The 18,040-nt window shown below is 64.3% G+C and overlaps 1 protein-coding gene across 1 annotated transcript; it reads right to left on the bottom strand.

Moving 5' to 3' along the window:
* On the bottom strand, positions 1–5,218 carry PEX19 (peroxisomal biogenesis factor 19). The gene is made up of 8 exons (XM_084223416.1): positions 5,125–5,218; positions 3,876–3,964; positions 3,626–3,791; positions 2,770–2,855; positions 2,527–2,685; positions 1,379–1,555; positions 854–898; positions 1–315 (listed from the first exon to the last, which is right to left on the bottom strand). The coding sequence occupies exons 1-8, from the start codon at positions 5,183–5,185 to the stop codon at positions 271–273; spliced, it is 828 nt and encodes a 275-aa protein (XP_084079542.1). The 5' UTR covers positions 5,186–5,218; the 3' UTR covers positions 1–270.
* Positions 5,219–18,040: the final 12,822 nt, after the last annotated feature.

Here is an 18,040-nt window from a genome sequence, read left to right as displayed (position 1 = left end):
TCACCAACTCTTTATTGGGGTCACCGGGGCTGAGGGGGGGACACCTCCCCACGTGGGGGGTCCCTGCGCCCCCCGCCCCAAAAAACCCCAAATCTGGGGGGAGGGGGGTGCACACCCCACTGCGGGGCTCCTCTTCACCTCCTCCGGGGCTGGGGGCACCCCAAATCCGAGGGGGGTGCCCCAAATCCCAGGGGGGCGCCCCAAAGCCGGGGGGGCACCCCAAATCTGTGGGGTCACCCCAAATCTGTGGGGTCACCCCAAATCTGTGCCCTACATGAGACGGCACTGCTCCCCCGTCAGGCTCAGTCCTGGCGGCTGTGGGGGGGACACAGGGGTCACCCCAAATCTGTGGGGGCACCCCAAATCCCACAGGGGCACCCCAAATCCCAGAGGGGCACCCCAAAGCCAGGGGGGCACCCCAAATCTGTGGGGTCACCCCAAATCCATGAGATCACCCCAAATCCATGGGATCACCCCAAATCTTTCGGAGTCATCCCAATTCTATGGGATCCCCTCAAATCTACAGGATTACCCCAAACTTTATGAGGTCACCCCAAATCTTTTGTGGTCCCCCCAGTTCTATGGGGTCCCCTCAGTTCTATGGGGTCACCCCAGTTCTATGGGGTCCCCCCAATCCTATGGGATCCCCCCAATCCTATGGGGTCCCCCCAGTCTATGGGGTCACCCCAATCCTATGGGGTCCCCCCAGTTCTATGAGGTCCCCCCAATCCTATGGGATCCCCCCAGTCCTATGGGATCCCCCCAGTCCTATGGGGTCACCCCAATTCTTCAGGAGCCCCCCAAAGCCTTTGAGTGACCCCCGACCCCTTCAGGGGTGTCCCCAAACGCTCACCGTGTCCCCTGCCAGCTCCTTGGGGGGGTGGCCCAGGTCCTGCAGCTGTGAGGGGACACAGAGGGGACATGGAGGGGACAGAGGGACACAGGGGGGTCAGACAGGACAGAGGGACATGGAGGGGACATGGGGACACAGGGGGGTCAGACAGGACAGAGGGACATGGTGAGGGTCAGAGGGGACAGAGACACACAGAGGGGACACAGGGACATGGAGGGGACAGAGGGACACAGGGGGGGGTCAGAGGGACATAGAAGGGACACAGTGGGGACAGAGGGGCGGGGGGGACTGAAGGAGGGGACACAGGGACAAGGAGGGGTGGCATGGGGGTGACATCATGGGGGTGACCCAGAGCCCCGGGGGGGGGGGGGGGGGTGACACGAGTGTGACACAGGGTGACACGGGGGTGACACGGGGCCCCGTGGGGTGACACGGGGGTGACACTGGGCCCTGGGGGGGTGACACGGGGGTGACACGGGGGTGACAAGGGTGACCCGGGGGTGACACGGGTGACCCGGGCCGCACCTGCTGCATCAGGTCCAGCAGGGTCTCGAAGCGCTCCCGGCGCTGCCCCTCGGGCTCCTCGGGCCGCTCCCGCTCCAGCTCGGCGCAGATCCGCAGCATCAGCGCCTGCTGCTGGCAGAACCGCGCCCGCTGCTCCGCCGACAGCGAGCCCTCGTGCGCCCGCAGCCACTCCGGGTACTGGGGACAGCGGGGACAGTGAGGGGACAGTGAGGGGACAGCGGGGTCACTGTAGGAACCCCCAGTCCCAGCCCATCCCAGCCCCGTCAGCGCCCGCTGCTGCGGGGACAGGGACCCCTCATGCTGCCACAGCCACTCTGGGTACTGGGGACAGTGAGGGGACAGTGAGGGGACAGTGGGGTCACTGTAGGAACCTCCGAATCCCTCATGTCACCCTTAAATCCCCTATGGAACCCCCAAATCCCCCATGGAACCCCCCAATCCCAGCCCATCCCACCCCCGTCAGCGCCCGCTGCTCTGGGGACAGGGACCCCTCGTGCTGCCACAGCCACTCTGGGTACTGGGGACACCCAGGGGACATGGAGGGGACACCGTGGGAACCCCCAAATCCCCCATGGCACCCCCAAATCCCCCATGGGGTTCCACCTTCTCAGTGATCTCCTTGAGGGAGGGGCAGAGCACGTCCTTGGACAGCAGGGCCTGCACCATGTCCCCATGACCCCTACTCATTCCTCATGCCCCAAGGGCACCCCCAGAGTTTTGGGGACACCCCCAGGTTTTCTGGGGTCCCCATCCCCATTTTTTGGGGTCCCACCTTCTCAGTGATCTCCTTGAGGGAGGGGGAGAGCACATCCTTGGGCAGCAGGGACTGCACCATGTCCCCATGACGCCCCTGAGTTTCCCACACCCCACGAGATCCCCACAGGTTTCCTGGGGTGCTCTCCTGGTTTTTTGGGGTGCCCTCGCGGTTTTTGGGGTTCCTCCCGGTTTTTGGGGTCCCACCTTCTCAGTGATCTCCTTGAGGGAGGGGTAGAGCACGTCCTTGGACAGCAGGGACTGCACCATGTCCCCATGACACCCCTGAGTTTCCCACACCCCACGAGATCCCCACAGGTTTCCTGGGGTGCTCTCCCGGTTTTTTGGGGTGCCCTCCCGGTTTTTGGGGTTCCTCCCGGTTTTTGGGGTCCCACCTTCTCGGTGATCTCCTTGAGGGAGGGGTAGAGCACGTCCTTGGACAGCAGGGACTCCATGATGCTGCGCATGACGGGCAGGACGCCGTCGCCGCCGCCCTCGTCCAGCCCCAGCCCCTCCAGGGCCTTGGCCAGCTCCTCCTCGGAGCCCGGGGAATTCTGCGGGACCCCCGGGCCCGTCAGACCCCCGGGACCCCCAGGACAGCCCCGGGAGCCCCGGGAAGGGCTGGCAGGGAGCGGTACCTGGAGGTCGTTGGCGTTCTTGGCCAGCCCGCTCAGGGTCTCCTTGAGGCAGGAGGTGAATTCCTGCTGGGAGGCCGCATCGCTGCCTGCGGGCGGGAACGGGACTGGGATGGGATTGGGATTGGGATGGGATTGGGATTGGGGTTGGGATGGGGTTGGGATAGGATTGGGATTGGGATGGGGTTGGGATGGGACTGGGATGGGACTGGGATGGGATTGGGATGGGGATGGGGTTGGGATGGGATTGGGATGGGATTGGGGTTGGGATTGGGGTTGGGATAGGGATGGGATTGGGATGGGGTTGGGATTGGGATGGGATTGGGGTTGGGCTTGGGATTGGGAATGGAATGGGGTTGGGATGGGGATTGGGGTTGGGGTGGGGTTAGGATGGGGTTGGGATGGGGTTGGGATTGGGGTTGGGATGGGGATTGGGATGGGGTTGGGATATGGGATGTGATGGGATTGGGATGGGATGGGATTGGGATGGGGATTGGGAATGGAATGGGGTTGGGATGGGATTGGGATTGGGATTGGGATGGGATTGGGGTTGGGATTGGGATTGGATTGGGATGGGATTGGGATGGGATGGGGTTGAGATTGGGATGGGGATGGGATGGGATGGGATGAATTTGGGGTCAGGATGGGGTTGGGATAGGGTTAGAAATGGGGGTGGGAATGGGGTTGGGATGGGGGATAATGGGAATAATGCAGGATCCCGCTGGGGCGCTGTCCCCAACCCCAAACAGGGGAACAGCTCCAGATGGGGTTGGGATTGGGGATAACCAGGATGCCCCTCCTGGGGCTGTGACCCCCCCATCCCATCCCATCCCATCCCATCCCAATCCCCCCCACCCACCGACTTTGCCCGCAGCCTCCGAGAGTTTCTGGAACTGCTCCACCAGCTGTGGCTCCTGCCGGGCCAGCTCCTGCATGGCCTCCTGGAACTCGGCCGCCGCCTGCGCCGCCAGCTCGCCCTCGAACAGCTCCTGGAAGAACCTCTCCTGCGAGGAGAAGAGCGAGCCCTGCCCGCCCCGGGGGCGTCAGCGCGGCCCCACAGCCCCCCCAGGGGCGCCCGGGTCTGGGGGTGCCCGGTTTGGGGTGCCCACCTTGGCGGGGTCGGCGGCCGGCGGGGGGCTCGGGGGGCAGGAGGGGCCGGCGGGGGCGGGGCGGCTGCGCTCGAAGTCGTCCAGGGCACCTGAGGGGGGGTTTGGGGTTTGGGGTTTGGGGTTTGGGGGGGCAGGGGAGGGTGAATTGGGGGGTGCACCCCCTCACGGGGAGGGGGTGGCAGCCAGGGTAATGGGGATGGTAATGGGGCGCCCCAAAAGGACACCGCAATAAAGGCCAGCTGAAAAACTGCACCTCAAAAGTGCACCTCAAACTGCACCCCAAAAGGGCACCTCAATAACCTCTACCCAAAACTGCACCTCAAACTGCACCCCAAAAGGGCACCTCAATGAGCTCTACCCCAAAACTGCACCCCAAAACTGCACCTCAAACTGCACCCCAAAAGGGCACCCCAAAAGGGCACCCCAATAACCTCTACCCCAAAAACTGCACCCCAAAACTGCACCCCAAATGGCACCCCAATAAGCCCTACCCCAAAAACTGCACCCCAAAAGGGCACCCCAATAAACCCTAGCTGAAAAACTGCAGCCCAAACCCCTCATCCCCCTGTACCCCAATAGCCCCCAGACCCCAATAACCCCCAGATCCCTACACGACCCCCCCCTCACCCCCATGACCCCCAGACCCCAATAACTCCCAGACCCCCCCTCTCACCCCCATGACCCCCAGACTCCCTGGACCCTAACAACCCCCAGACCCCAATAACCCTCAGACCCCCCCCCTCACCCCCATGACCCCCAGACCCCAATAACCCCCAGACCCCAATAACTCCAAGACCCCCCCTCACCCCCATAACCCCCAGACCCCCTCACCCCAATAACCCCCAGACCCCAATAGCTCCAAGACCCCCCCTCACCCCAATAACCCCCCAGCCCCTCACGACCCCCCTCTCACCCCAATAACCCTCAGACCCCCCCTCACCCCAATGACCCCCAGACCCCAATAAGGCCCGGATCCCCCCCTCACCCCAATAACCCCCGGCCTCCCACAACCCCTCCTCACCCCAATAACCCCCAGACCCCCCCTCACCCCAATAACCCCCAGACCCCCCCTCACCCCAATGACCCCCCCAACCCCTCACGACCCCCGGCCCCCCCGCTCCCCCCCTCACCCCAATGACCCCCGGCCCCCCTCGCCCCCCATCGCTCCCAACGCCGCGCAGCCCCCCCGCACCTCGATGACCCCCGGTGCCCCCCGGTGTCCCCCATTCCCCCCCCGGGCCCCCCTCACTCTCCAGCAGCTCCTCCAGCTCCGCGTCGGGCCCCGGGCCCGGGCCCGGCTCCGCCGCCATCTTGGCCCGCTCCGCCCTCCGCCGCCAGGGGGCGCTGCCCGGGACACGCCCCTGCCCGCCCCAGGACACGCCCCCTGTGCTGGCCACGCCCACTGAAAACCCGGAACGGAACGGGAACGGGAACGGGATCGGGAACGGGATCGGGAACGGGAACGGGAACGGGAATGGGAACGGAACGGGAACGGGAACGGAACGGGAACGGGAACGGGAATGGGAACGGGAACGGGAACGGGAACGGGAACGGGAACGGAACGGGAACGGGAATGGCAATGGGAATGGGAACGGGAACGGGAACGGGAACGGGAACGGGAACGGGAATGGGAACGGGAACGGGAACGGGAACGGGAACGGGAACGGGAATGGGAATGGGAATGGGAATGGGAACGGGAAGGGGAAAGGGAGCGGGAACGGGAATGGCAATGGGAGCGCGAAGGGGAATGGGAACGGGAACGGGAACGGGAACGGGAACGGGAACGGGAACGGGAACGGGAATGGGAACGGGAACGGGAACGGGAACGGGAACGGGAACGGGAATGGGAACGGGAACGGGAACGGGAACGGAACGGGAATGGGAACGGGAATGGGAACGGAACGGGAACGGGAACGGGAACGGGAACGGGAACGGGAACGGGAACGGAACGGGAACGGGAACGGGAACGGGAACGGGAACGGGAACGGGAAGGGGAACGGAACGGGAACGGGAACGGGAATGGGAACGGGAATGGGAACGGGAAGGGGAACGGAACGGGAACGGGAACGGGAACGGGAATGGGAACGGGAAGGGGAATGGCAACGGGAGCGGGAATGGGAACGGGAATGGGAACTGGAGCGGGAAAGGGAACTGGAATGGGAATGGGAATGGGAACGGGAACGGGAATGGGAACTGGAGCGGGAACGGGAGCGGGAAGGGGAAGGGGAAGGTGAAAGGGATCGGGAATGGGAACGGGAACGGGAAGGGGAACGGGAACGGGAACGGGAATGGGAAGGGGAACTGGAAGGGGAACGGGAGCGGGAAGGGGAACGGGAAGGGGAACGGGAACGGGAAGGGGAATTGGATCGGGAACGGGAATGGGAACGGAAGCGGGAACGGGAGCGGGAAGGGGAAGGGGAATGGGAGCGGGAACAGGAGCGGGAATGGGAACGGGAACGGGAAAGGGAACGGGAATGGGACCCCCCATCCCAAATGTTGGGGTCCCTGTCCCGGGGTCCCGGAGTTTGGGGTCCCAGCGCTTGGATGCCCCAGATTTTGGGGTCCCAGATTTTGGGGTCCCAGTTTTGGGGTCCCAAACCTTGCACCTCCAGTTTGGGGGTCCCATTTTTGGGGTCCCAGCCCCTCCCCCAGTGCCACCAGTGTCCCCCCGTGTCCCCTCTGGGGACAAAGCGAGGAACAACGCCCAGGGCGGCCCGGGGGGGTCGGGACGGACCCTGAGCCCCCCAAAACCGCCGGGACCCCCCTGGGGACCCCCCCAGTGCCGGGCGGGCTCGGTCCGGGCGGGCTTTGGGGACAGGAATTGAATTTATTGTCCAGAAACACGAAAAACGGGACAGAAATCAAAGTTTAACCCTTCCCCCGCCTCATCCCCGCCCACCGGGGGGGCTCCGCTCGCCGGGACCCCCCCGGGATGTCCCCAAAACCCCCCGGGGGTCACTCGGGGTCACTCGGGGCTGTCCCCAGGCCCAAATTCCTGCGGCTCGGAGGGACAGGGACGGTGGCCATGGGCAGGGGACAGGGGACAGGGACAGGGGACAGGGACAGGGGACAGGGACAGGGGACAGGGACAGGGATAGGGGACAGGGGACAGGGGACAAGGACAGGGGACAGGGGACAGGGGACAGGGACAAGGGACAGGGGACAGGGACAGGGACAGGGACAAGGGACAGGGGACAGGGACAGGGACAGGGACAAGGGACAGGGGACAGGGACAGGGGACAGGGACAGGGGACAGGGACTGGACAAGCGACAGGGACAAGGGACAGGGACAGGAACAGGGGAGAGGGGATAGGGACAGGGGACAGGGACAGGGGACAGGGACAGGGGACAGGGACGGGAACAGGGGAGAGGGGACAGGGGACAGGGACAGGGGACAGGGACAGGTTCTGGTGGCTCCAGGGAGGGGACAGGGACAGGGACAGGGACAGGGACAGGGACAGATCCCGGTGGCCACTGGGAGGGGACAGGGCCAGCTGCCAGCAGCTTGTGGTGGCCTCGGTCACAGGGGACAGGGACAGGGACAGGGACAGGGACAGGTCGCGGTGGCCACGGGCAGGGTGGGCACCCACAGGACGAGGGGACACGCGCGTGTGGCTGTCCCCAGTGTCACCCGGCGCCACCCGCAGTGTCGCAGCACGGTCTCGCCGATGTCACCGCTGTCTCCGGGTGGCGTTTGGGGACCCAGCGCCACCCCCCGGTGTCACAGCACGTTCTCGTAGTCACCGCTGTCCCCTGGGTGCCACCCCGGTCCCCGCAGCTCCGCGTAGGTCACCTGGGGCACCTCGGGGGTGGCACCTGGGGACCCTGCGGGAGACACCGGTGCCACCAAGAGCCACCCATGGGTGCCACCTCCCCGTCCCCGCACTTCTCCTTTGTCCCCTGGGTGGCATTTGGGGACCATGTGCCACCCCCAGTGCCACCCCCAGTGTCACCCCCAGTGTCCCCCGCTGTCACAGCACGTTCCAGTCGATGTCACCGCTGTCCCCTGGTGGCATTTGGGGACCCGGCAGCTCCCTGGGGGTGGCATTTAAGCCCCCCCCGTGCCACCGCCGCTGTCCCCACTCACCCGCTGTCCTCGCCGTGGGCACCACGTGGCTGTAGAGCACCTCCCCCCCCTCGGGGGGCACCGCGGGGGTCCTGCGGGGACAACGGGGACAGCAGGGTGGCCTCGAGGTGGCGTTTGGGGACATGGGGACACCCCCAGGCCCCTCCCCCACTCACCTGTCCTGGGGCGTCCTGGGGGCTGCGGGAAAGGGGGGGGGGGTGACAATGGGGTGACAATGGGGTCAGGGGACCCCAAAATTGTCCCCATTGTCCCCCCATCCCCATTGTCCCCACTCCATTGTCCCCATCGTCACCCACCGCTGTGTCCCCATTGTCCCCACTGTCTCCATTGTCCCCCATTGTCCCCACTGTCCCCATTGTCTCCATCTCATTGTCTCCAGTGTCCCCATTGTCCCCACTGTCCCCAGCATCCCCTCCCCATTGTCCCCATTGTCCCCACTGTCCCCATTGTCCCCTCCCCATTGTCCTGTGTCCCCCTTGTTGTCCCCACTCCATTGTCCCCACTGTCCCCATTGTCCCCTCCCCATTGTCCCCAGTGTCCCCCTCGTTGTCCCCACTCCATTGTCCCCATTGTCCCCATCCCAGTGTCCAGAGTGTCCCCATTGTCCCCACTGTCCCCAGCGTCCCCTCCCCATTGTCCCCATCCCATTGTCCCCATTGTCCCCATTGTCCCTATTGTCCCCACTGTCCCCCCTGTCCCCATCCCATTGTCCCCACTGTCCCCATTGTCCCCACTGTCCCCATTGTCCCCACTGTTCCCAGCATCCCCCCAGTGTCCTCATCCCATTGTCCCTGTTGTCCCCACTGTCCCCGTTGTCCCCATCCCACTGTCCCCATTGTCCCCACCCCATTGTCCCCCCTGTCCCCGTTGTCACCCACCCCGGCGGTGGCACCGCTGCCAGCCCACGATGGCGGCCACGAGCAGGACCAGGGCCAGGAGGGCGCTGCCAACGCCTGCGGCCACTGCTGGGGACAGAGGGGACACTTTGGGGTCACCCGGGGGGTGACTGTGACCTGGCGTGATGCCACCTCTTCTCTGTCACCTCCGTGTCACTTCCGTGTCACCTCCGTGCCACCAGGGACAGAGCAGGGACAAACCCAGGGGGCTGAGCTCCCCACGAGTGATGCCACCTCTGCTCTGTCACCTGTGTCACCTCCATGTCACCTCCAGGGACACACCTGGCGGGCTGAGTCCCCGCTATGACCTGGGGAGATGCCACCTGCGCCCTGTCACCTCCGTGTCCCCCTCCTTGTCACCACCAGGGACAAATCCAAACCCCCACAGTGTCCCCGAGTGATGCCACCTGTGCCTTGTCCCCTCTGTGTCACCACCAGGGACAAATCCAGAGCTCTGAGCCCCCACAGTGTCCCTGAGTGATGCCACCTGTGCCCTGTCTTGTCCCCTCCAGGTCCCCTCCGTGTCACCAGGGACAGAGCGGGGACAAACCCAGCAGTCCGAGCTCCCCACGAGTGATGCCACCTCTGCCCTGTCCCCTCTGTGTCACCTCTGGGGACAAACCTGGCAGTCTGAGCTCCTCACAGTGACCTGGGGCGATGCCACCTCTGCCCTGTCCCCTCCGTGTCACCTCCAGGGACAAACCCGTGGTTCCGAGCCCCCCACAGTGTCCCTGAGTGACGTCACCTGTGTCCCCATGTCCCCACGGTGTCACCTCCAGTGCCAGCTCAGGGCTGAGTGCCCGGAACACGCGGTGCCCGTCCTGTCCCAGCTGGTTGGTGGCCACGCACTGGTAGGTGCCCGAATGTCCCACATCGATGTCCCTGAGCTCCAGGAGGGGACCCCGGGCCACCTCCTGCCCGTTGTGCAGCCAGGTGAAGGTGACAGGGGCTGAGCCCACCTGCACCGAGCAGCGCAGGGTCACGTTGTCACCTGCACGCACCGGGTGTGACAGGGGCCAGGGGGTGATGGTGGCATTGGCCACGGGCACTGCGGGGACACAGACGGGGCTGGCACCGGGTGAGGTGGGATGGGGGTGCCGTGGGTGGGGTCACCCCCAGCCCGAGGTCCCGCTCACCCAGCACGGTGACATTCAGGGGGTCACTCTTGGCCACGCTGTCCCCGTCGCTGACCCGGCACCGGTACTGGCCGCTGTCATTGTCACCAACGTGCTGCAGCTCCAGGCGGGGGCCGGTGCCCAGCAGTGCCCCTGAGCCCTCCCGGTGCCAGGAGAAGGACAGGGGACCTGTCCCCTTGGCCACCGCACAGCTCAGCACCAGTCTGTCCCCAAGTGCCACCTGTCCCCCGGGGGGCTGTGCTGACAGGGACACCCCCGAGGGTGGGACCCCTGCGGGAGGAGGGGACAGCAGGGGACAGTGAAGGACCCGGGGGGGTCGGGCAGGGGGACACCAGAGAGAGAGAGGGGGTGCAGAGATTTGGGGGGGCTTGGAAACCGGGGGGTCAGGGAGGGGACACCTGGAGAGGGAGGGGGGCGACACCAGGGAAGGGTGAGGGGACACAGACAGGGATGGGGGGACATGGGGACAGTGAGGGGGGGACTCGGGGCAGGGATGGGGGTCCCGGGCAGTATTGGGGGGACACGGAAAAGGTCAGGGAAGGGTGGGGGTACCCAGACAGGGCGGGGGGACCCGGCCAGGGGGTCCGGGAAGGGATGGGGGGACCCAGGGTGGCACCCGGGAAGGGACAGGGGGGACCCGAGGCACAAATGGGGGACCCGGGGAAGGATGGAAGGAACTGGGGAGGGACCCGGGCAGCGATGGGGGGAGCCGGGGATGGTGCCAGGGAGGGTTGGGGGTCCCCAGGTGGGGCTGGGGGACCCGGGAAGGGACTCGGGAAAAGAGGGGGGGACCCGGGAAGGGATGGGGAGATGGGGGCGGTGATGGGGGAACCCCAGGAAGGACTCGGGGAGGGCTGGGGGCAGCAAGTCCGGGCTGGGGGACCCGGGAAACGTGTCAGGGAGGGCTGGGGGTCCCCAGGCAGTGATGGGGGTCCCCAACCACGGGACGGGGGAGGGATGTGGGGGCTCCCCGGTCCCACCCCCGCACTCACTGCGCACCGTGACGCTGAGCCGGGCGCTGCTCTTCCACACGGCCCCGCCCTCGGAGCGCACCTGGCAGCTGTAATTCCCCGAGTGGGAGACCCCCACGGCGGGCACCAGCAGCTGAGGGGACACCTGCGGGCCCCCCACCACCTGCCCATCCCGGTAGAACACGTGCAGGAGGGGGGCTGGGGGCCGCAGGGGGCTGGGGGTGCTGAGGCAGCTGAGAGTCAGGGGGGATCCCTCGGTGGGCTCGGGGGGACCCTCCAGCAGCGGCACCGAGAAGAGCTCTGGGAAGGAGAGGGGAGGGGGATTTGTGAGCCCGAGTCCCTGCGGAGGGGCTGCGGGGGTGTCGGGGTGGCGGCTGTCGGGTGCTCACCGTGCACTGTCACTGTCACCGGCGCTGACTCCTCGGACCCCCAGGATCCCACCCGGCCCTTGCAGCTGTAGCGGCCGCTGTGGTGCAGCTGCAGGGGGGACAGGGACAGCTCGGCCCCATAGGGGAGCACCTCCAGTTTCTTCCCGTCTCGGTAGAAGGACACCGAGGTGACCTTAAGGTTCCAGTAGCCCCGGCAGCGCAGTGTCACCCTGTCCCCCTCCAGCAGCGCCCGCGCCGGCACCTGCAGCACCAGCAGGTCTGGGGGACAGAGGGGACCTGTCACACCCGATGGCACCGGGACCCCCCACTGGGTCACACGCAGTGCAACAGGGTCCCCAATTCCAACACGGGGGTCCCCCAACACTGGGATGCTCTGGGATGTCCCCAGAGCAGGGGACAGGCTCTGGTCACACAGGAGGTGACCCATGGAGCAGAGCCCACCCAGAGCCCTCGGGGTCCCCGCGGGTGCCAGGCTGGGGACACCCAAACCCCCCTCACCGTCTGAGACTGTCACCGGGGGGCTGAGCCCGGTGTAGGGTCTGTCACACTCGTAGGTGCCCCTCACAGTGACAGTGAGGCGGTCACGTCCCTGCGGCCCCCGTTGCTGCCACCCGTCCTTGTACCAGGTGGTGGCACCGGCGGTCCCCGAGCCCTGGCAGGTCAGTGTCACCCGGTCCCACGACACCGCCGGCCTCCAGGGGGGCTGCACGAGGAGCTGGGTGGTCTGGGCACCTGCGGGTGACAGGGGACACCAGCCTGCCAGGGCCAGAGCAGGGCTGGGGACAGCAGGGTGGGGTCATGGCACCCCCGAGGACTCACCAGCGAGGCCGAGGGTCTGGGCTGGAAGGGAGAAGGGACAGGGCTGGCTGGGGGTGGCACCGTGGGGACAGCAGCAGGGGGGCACGGGGTGTGGGGGCTGTCCCCAAAGTGTCCCCGTGGGGACAGCAGTTCTTCTGGGAAAGTGCTTGGGGACAGTCCCCAGCAGGTCAGGAGGGGCTCCCAGGGGACAGCTCTGTCACAGCCGCCCACGCGCCACGTTCGGGTGACACGGATGCCACGGGGACACCGCGGCCACCCCAGGATGGCACAGGTCACCCGCGCCAGCCCCACGGCCACACCCCCATGGCCATGTCCCCATGGTCCCACTCTGATGTCACCTGTGCCCGTGGCCACATCTCCATCGTGATTGTCCCCTTGTCCCTGTCCCTGTCCCTGCATCCCTGTCCCCACAGCTGCCCCAGCCCCAAGGTGCCGAACCCCAAATCCCTGTCCCCAAATCCCTGTCCCCCATCCCTGTCCCCCATCCCTGTCCCCAAATCCCTGTCCCCCATCCCTGTCCCCAAATCCCTCTCCCCAAATCCCTGTCCCCACATCCCTGTCCCCACATCCCTGTCCCCACATCCCTGTCCCCCCATCCCTGTGCCCAAATCTCTGTCCCCAAAGCCACTCCCCACCGGGGTGACACCGGCCCTGTCCCCCACCGCCTCTGCTGCCCTTGGGGACATCAGGGGACCCCTGTGCCCCCCTGTGCCCCCCCGTGCCCCCCTGTGCCCCCCCGTGCCCCCTCCCCTCCCGTCCCTGCCACCCCAGGCCCGTCCCCGTGGCACTCACCCCACAGCAGCAGTGTCACCCTCCCGGCCATCCCGCTGTCCCCTGGCTGTCACCCGCTGCCAGGGCCACCTGTCCCCAGCCTGGTGACTCGAGATAAAGGGGAAGGAAGAGAATTTACATCTGGTCCCCGCGTGGGGGTGGGGCACGGGGGGGGCAGGGTGGGGACAGGCTGGGGACAAGGCTGGGTGGGACATGGGGGTCCCAGGAGTGGGGGGCTCAGGGGGTTTGGGGATCCGGGGATGGGGGGGCTGAGGAGGGGGAGTCACTGGGAATGGGGGTGCCGTGGGAATGGGGGGGTCACAGGGATGGTGTCCGTGGGAATGGGGGTCTCCAGGGTTGGGGGGCTCAGGGATAAGTGTCCAGGGGAATGGGGGATCCTAAGGATGGGGTCGCTGGGGAATGGGGGTGCTAAAGAGGGGGAGTCACTGGGAATGGGGGTGCCATGAGAATGGGGTGTCCCAGGGATGGTGTCCGTGGGAATGTGGGTCTCCAGATTTGGGGGGCTCAGGGATGGGAGTCGCAGGGATTTGGGGTCATGGGATGGGGATGCTGGGGGAATGGGGGATCCCGTGGCAATGGGGGTCCCAGGTTTGGGGGGCTCAGGGATGGGAGTCCCAGGGGAACGTGGGCTCCAAGGATTTGGGGTCACAGGATGCCGATTGTCAGGAGTGGGGTGCTGAGGGAATGGGGGGTCCCAGGGGTGGGGTCGCTGGGGAATGGGGATCCTGAAGAGGGGGAGTCATTGGGAATGGGGGTGCCATGGCAATGGGGGTCCCCAGGGCTGGGGGGCTCAGGGATGGGAGTCCCAGGGCTCCAGGGATTTGGGGTCATGGGACGGGGATGCTGGGGGAATGGGGGATCCCGTGGGAATGGGGTTCCTGCGAGAACCGAGGTCCTGGGGGAAGGAGGATTGCAGGGATGGAATGAACAGGAGAGGGTTCCTTGGGAATGGGGTGCTGGGCCATGGAGATCCGGGGGAATGTCAGTACTGGGATGGGGGTCCCAGAGATGGGGGGACAGAAGGAATGGGGGTGCCATGGTTGGGGTCCCAAAGGAATGGGGGTGCCACGGTTGGGGTCCCAAAGGAATGGGGGTGCCCGGGGTGGGCAGGGCTGGGTGAGCCCGCGGGTCTCAGCTCCTTCCCCGGGTCCCTCAGATTTTGGGGTGCCCCAGAGCCCAGCACAGCCCCCCCGAGGTGCCGGTGGGTTGTGGGGATCCCCCCAGGTGGATTCCGGGGGGCTCTGGCTCTGTCCCCACACCCCCAGAGATTTTTTTTCTTCTCTTCATTTCCATTTCCTTCCCTTTTTTTTTTCTGCCGCTTTCTCACCCCCTCAGTTCCCGGGGAACTCCCGAGGGGGGACCGGGCTGGGGGAACCCCGGGGAGGGGAAAAAGGGGGTGCGGGGGTGGGGGGGGAGGGGCAGGGAGGGCTGCGGGGGATGGGGGGGTCCGGCTGTGCCCCCCACCACTTTCACTTTCTCTCCCGCAGCAGAAGGAAGAATGTCACAAGGGCCGGGTGTCACACGGGGGGTGGGGTCTGTCCTGGAGGGGACATCCGGGGGTCCTGTCCCTGTCCTGGAGGTGACACATCCAGGTGGGTGACACATCCAGGTGGGTGACACGTCCTGAGGGTCCTGTCCCTGTCCTGGGGGTGACAAATCCAGGTGGGTGACACGTCCTGAGGGTCCTGTCCCTGTCCTGGGGGTGGCACATCCAGGTGGGTGACACGTCCTGAGGGTCCTCTCCCTGCTCAGGGCTGTCCCCTCGCTGTCCCCTCGCTGTCCCCTCGCTGTCCCCGCGATGTCCCCGCGGGCTCGGGGACATTTCTCCCTTTTGGGGACATTTAGGGGCTCAGCCCCGTTTTGCCCCAAATCCGCCCCGAAGGATTTCCCTGGGGGCTGGGACGGGATCGTGGCCACTCCCGAACCTTCTGGAAGCTGCTCCGCCGCCTCCCCGAGCAGCCCCGGGCGGCTTTGGGATCTCTTATCTCGGAGGCACCCGGATGAAAATCTCCTAATTGGATTCCAGGGTTAATTAACTAATTAATCCCGGCGGTTGCGGCGCTGTCACCGCCAAATCCAACCGCCCAAAATTTGGGATCTGCGGGGGGAAGATCCCAAAATTTGGGAATATTTCCGGGAGGGAGGTCCCGGGGAATGGGGAGTGGGATTGGGGCTGGGGTTTGAAAAGAGAAATCCTGGGAAAACAGAAATTCTGGGAAAATTGAAATCCTGGGGAAACGGAAATCCCGGGAATCAGAAATCCCGGGAAAACGGAAATCCCGGGAATCAGAAATGCCGGGAATCAGAATTCCCAGGAATCAGAATTCCAGGGAGACAGAAATCCAGGGAAAACAGAAATCCCAGAAAAACAGAATTCCAGGTAAACAGAATTTCCGGGAAACAGAAATCCCGGGAATCAGAAATGCCGGCGAAACAGAATTCCAGGGAAAAGAGAAATCCCGGGAAACAAAAATCCGGGGAAAACCAAAAATCGCGGGAACCCTCCCAGCAGGGAACATCCCTTGGTGGCCACAAGGAGGGGACAGGGGACAGGGACAGGGGACAGGGACAGGGGACAGGGACAGGGGACAGGGACAGGGGACAGCCCCTGGTGGCCGCGGTGCTGCTGGAGCTGAGGGCCCTCGGTTCCCTTCCCACACCGACCCCCTGTGGGGGGGATTTTGGGGTTAATTTGGGGGATTTTTAGGGGATTTGGGGGGGATTTTTAGGGATTTTTTGGGGGATTTGGGGACTTTGAGACGATTTGGGATCCTGGGAGAATTTGGGGATCTCTGGGGGGGATTTGGGGATCCTGAGAGGATTTGGGATCCTGGAGGGATTTGGGGTCCCTGGGAGGATTTGGGATCAGGGAAGGATTTGGGACATTGGGGGTATTTGGGATCCTGGGGGGATTTGGGGATCCTGGGGGGATTTGGGATCCTGGAGGGATTTGGGGTCCCTGGGAGGATTTGGGATCCTGGGGGGATTTGGGGATCCTGAGAGGATTTGGGATCCTGGAGGGATTTGGGGTCCCTGAGAGGATTTGGGATCCTGGAGGGATTTGGGATCCTGGAGGGATTTGGGATCCTGGAGGGATTTGGGGATCCTGAGAGGATTTGGGATCCTGGGGGGATTTGGGGTCCCTGGGGGGGATTTGGGATCCTGGGGGGATTTGGGATCCTGGGGGGGATTTGGAACCCTGAGAGGATTTTGGATCCTGGGGGGGATTTGGGATCCTGGGGGGGATTTGGAACCCTGAGAGGATTTTGGATCCTGGGGGGGATTTGGGATCAGGGAAGGATTTGGTCTCCCTAGGAGGAATTTGGGGTCTCTGGGGGGGGATTTGGGGTCCCACGGGTGTCCCAACCCTCAGGGCTCAGCACCAAACACAGACCCGAACAATCCCCAAACCCAACAAATCCCGCCAAAACCCCACAAAGAAAAAAACCCCAAAAACCCCAAAAAACCCCAAAAAACCCCAAAAAAACCCTTTTAATCATTTCTGCAGGTGCTTCACCCCCAAAACGCGCCCCAAACCCCAAATCCCCGGCGCCGCGCCGCCTGTTTGTGCCCGGGGATGATTGAGGAAAGCCCGGCCCTAATTAAGGCGCCTCATTAGGGCCGGAATGGGGCCATTAACCCAACGTGCCCCAATTTGGGATCCTTTGGAGCTCCCCGGGTTCGGCTTCGCTTCCTGTTTGCAGGGGGTGAGTCAGGGTTGGGGTTTTTGGGGTTGGGAAGGGCGAGCGGGGCTCGGGGTTTGGGGTGATTCAGGGGTTGGGGCCGGTTTGGCTTCGGGGTGATTCAGGCTTGGGCACGGCTCGGGGTTTGGGGCTGGGTTTGGGGCTGGGTTTGGGGCTGGCTCCAAGTTTGGGGTTGGGATTGGGGCTGGGTTTGGGACTGGGTTTGGGGCTGGTTCCAATTTTGGGGTTTGTTCCAATTTTGGGGTCGATTCTGGGGTTGGGTTTGGGGCTGGTTCCAATTTTGGGGTCGGGTTTGGGGCTGGGTCCAAGTTTGGGGTTGGGTTTGGGGCTGGGTTTGGGGTTGGGTTTGGGGCTTGTTCCAATTTTGGGGTCGGGTTTGGGGTTGGGTTTGGGGCTTGTTCCAATTTTGGGGTCGGGTTTGGGGTTGGGTTTGGGGCTTGTTCCAATTTTGGGGTTGATTCATGTTTTGGGGCCGATTCTGGGGTTGGGTTTTGGGGCTTGCTCCAATTTTGGGGTTGGTTTTGGGGCTGATTCAGGTGTTGTGGCTGATTTTGGGGTTGGGTTTGGGGGCTTGTTCCAGTTTTGGGGTCGATTCTGGGGCTGGGTTTGGGGCTGCTTCCAAGTTTGGGGCTGGGTTTGGGGCTGGGTTTAAAACTTGTTCCAATTTTGGGGTTGGGTTTTGGGGCTGGTTCCAATTTTGGGGTCAATTCTGGGGCTGGGTTTGGGGCTGGTTCCAATTTTGGGGTCGGGTTTGGGGTTGGGTTTTGGGGCTTGTTCCAATTTTGGGGTTGGTTTTGGGGCTGATTCAGGTTTTGGGGCTGATTTTGGGGCTGGGTTTGGGCCTTGTTCCAATTTTGGAGCCGATTTTGGGGTTGGGTTTTGGGGCTTGTCCCAATTTTGGGGCCGATTTTGGGGTTGGTTTTTGGGGCTTGTCCCAGTTGTGGGGCTGATTCAGGTTTTGGGGTTTGTTCCCATTTTGGGGTTGGTTTTTGGGGCTGGGTTTGGGGCTGGTTTGGCCTTGGGGTCATTCAGGGTTTGGGGTCATTCATGGTTGGTCACTGGTCGGGTTTTTGGGGCTGATTTTGGGGTTGGTTCAGGTTTTAGGGTCGGTTCAGAGTTTGGGGTGATTCAGGCTTTGGGATGATTCAGGGTTTGTCACTGGTTCCAATTTTGGGGCCGATTTTGGGGTTGGGTTTTGGGGTTGATTCAAATTTGGGGTTTGTTCCAATTTTGGGGCTGGTTTTTGGGACTGGTCCTGATTTTGGGGTTTGTTCCCATTTTGGGGCCGATTTTGGGGCTGGGTTTTGGGGTTTGTTCCAATTTTGGGGTTGGTTTTTGGGGCTGGCTCTGATTTTGGGGCTGGTTTTGGGG

The sequence above is a fragment of the Fringilla coelebs genome (genome assembly GCF_963513975.1).
Source record: "Fringilla coelebs genome assembly, chromosome: 29".
NCBI classification, from domain to species: domain Eukaryota; kingdom Metazoa; phylum Chordata; class Aves; order Passeriformes; family Fringillidae; genus Fringilla; species Fringilla coelebs.
This window is presented reverse-complemented; position numbering and strand designations above follow the sequence as displayed.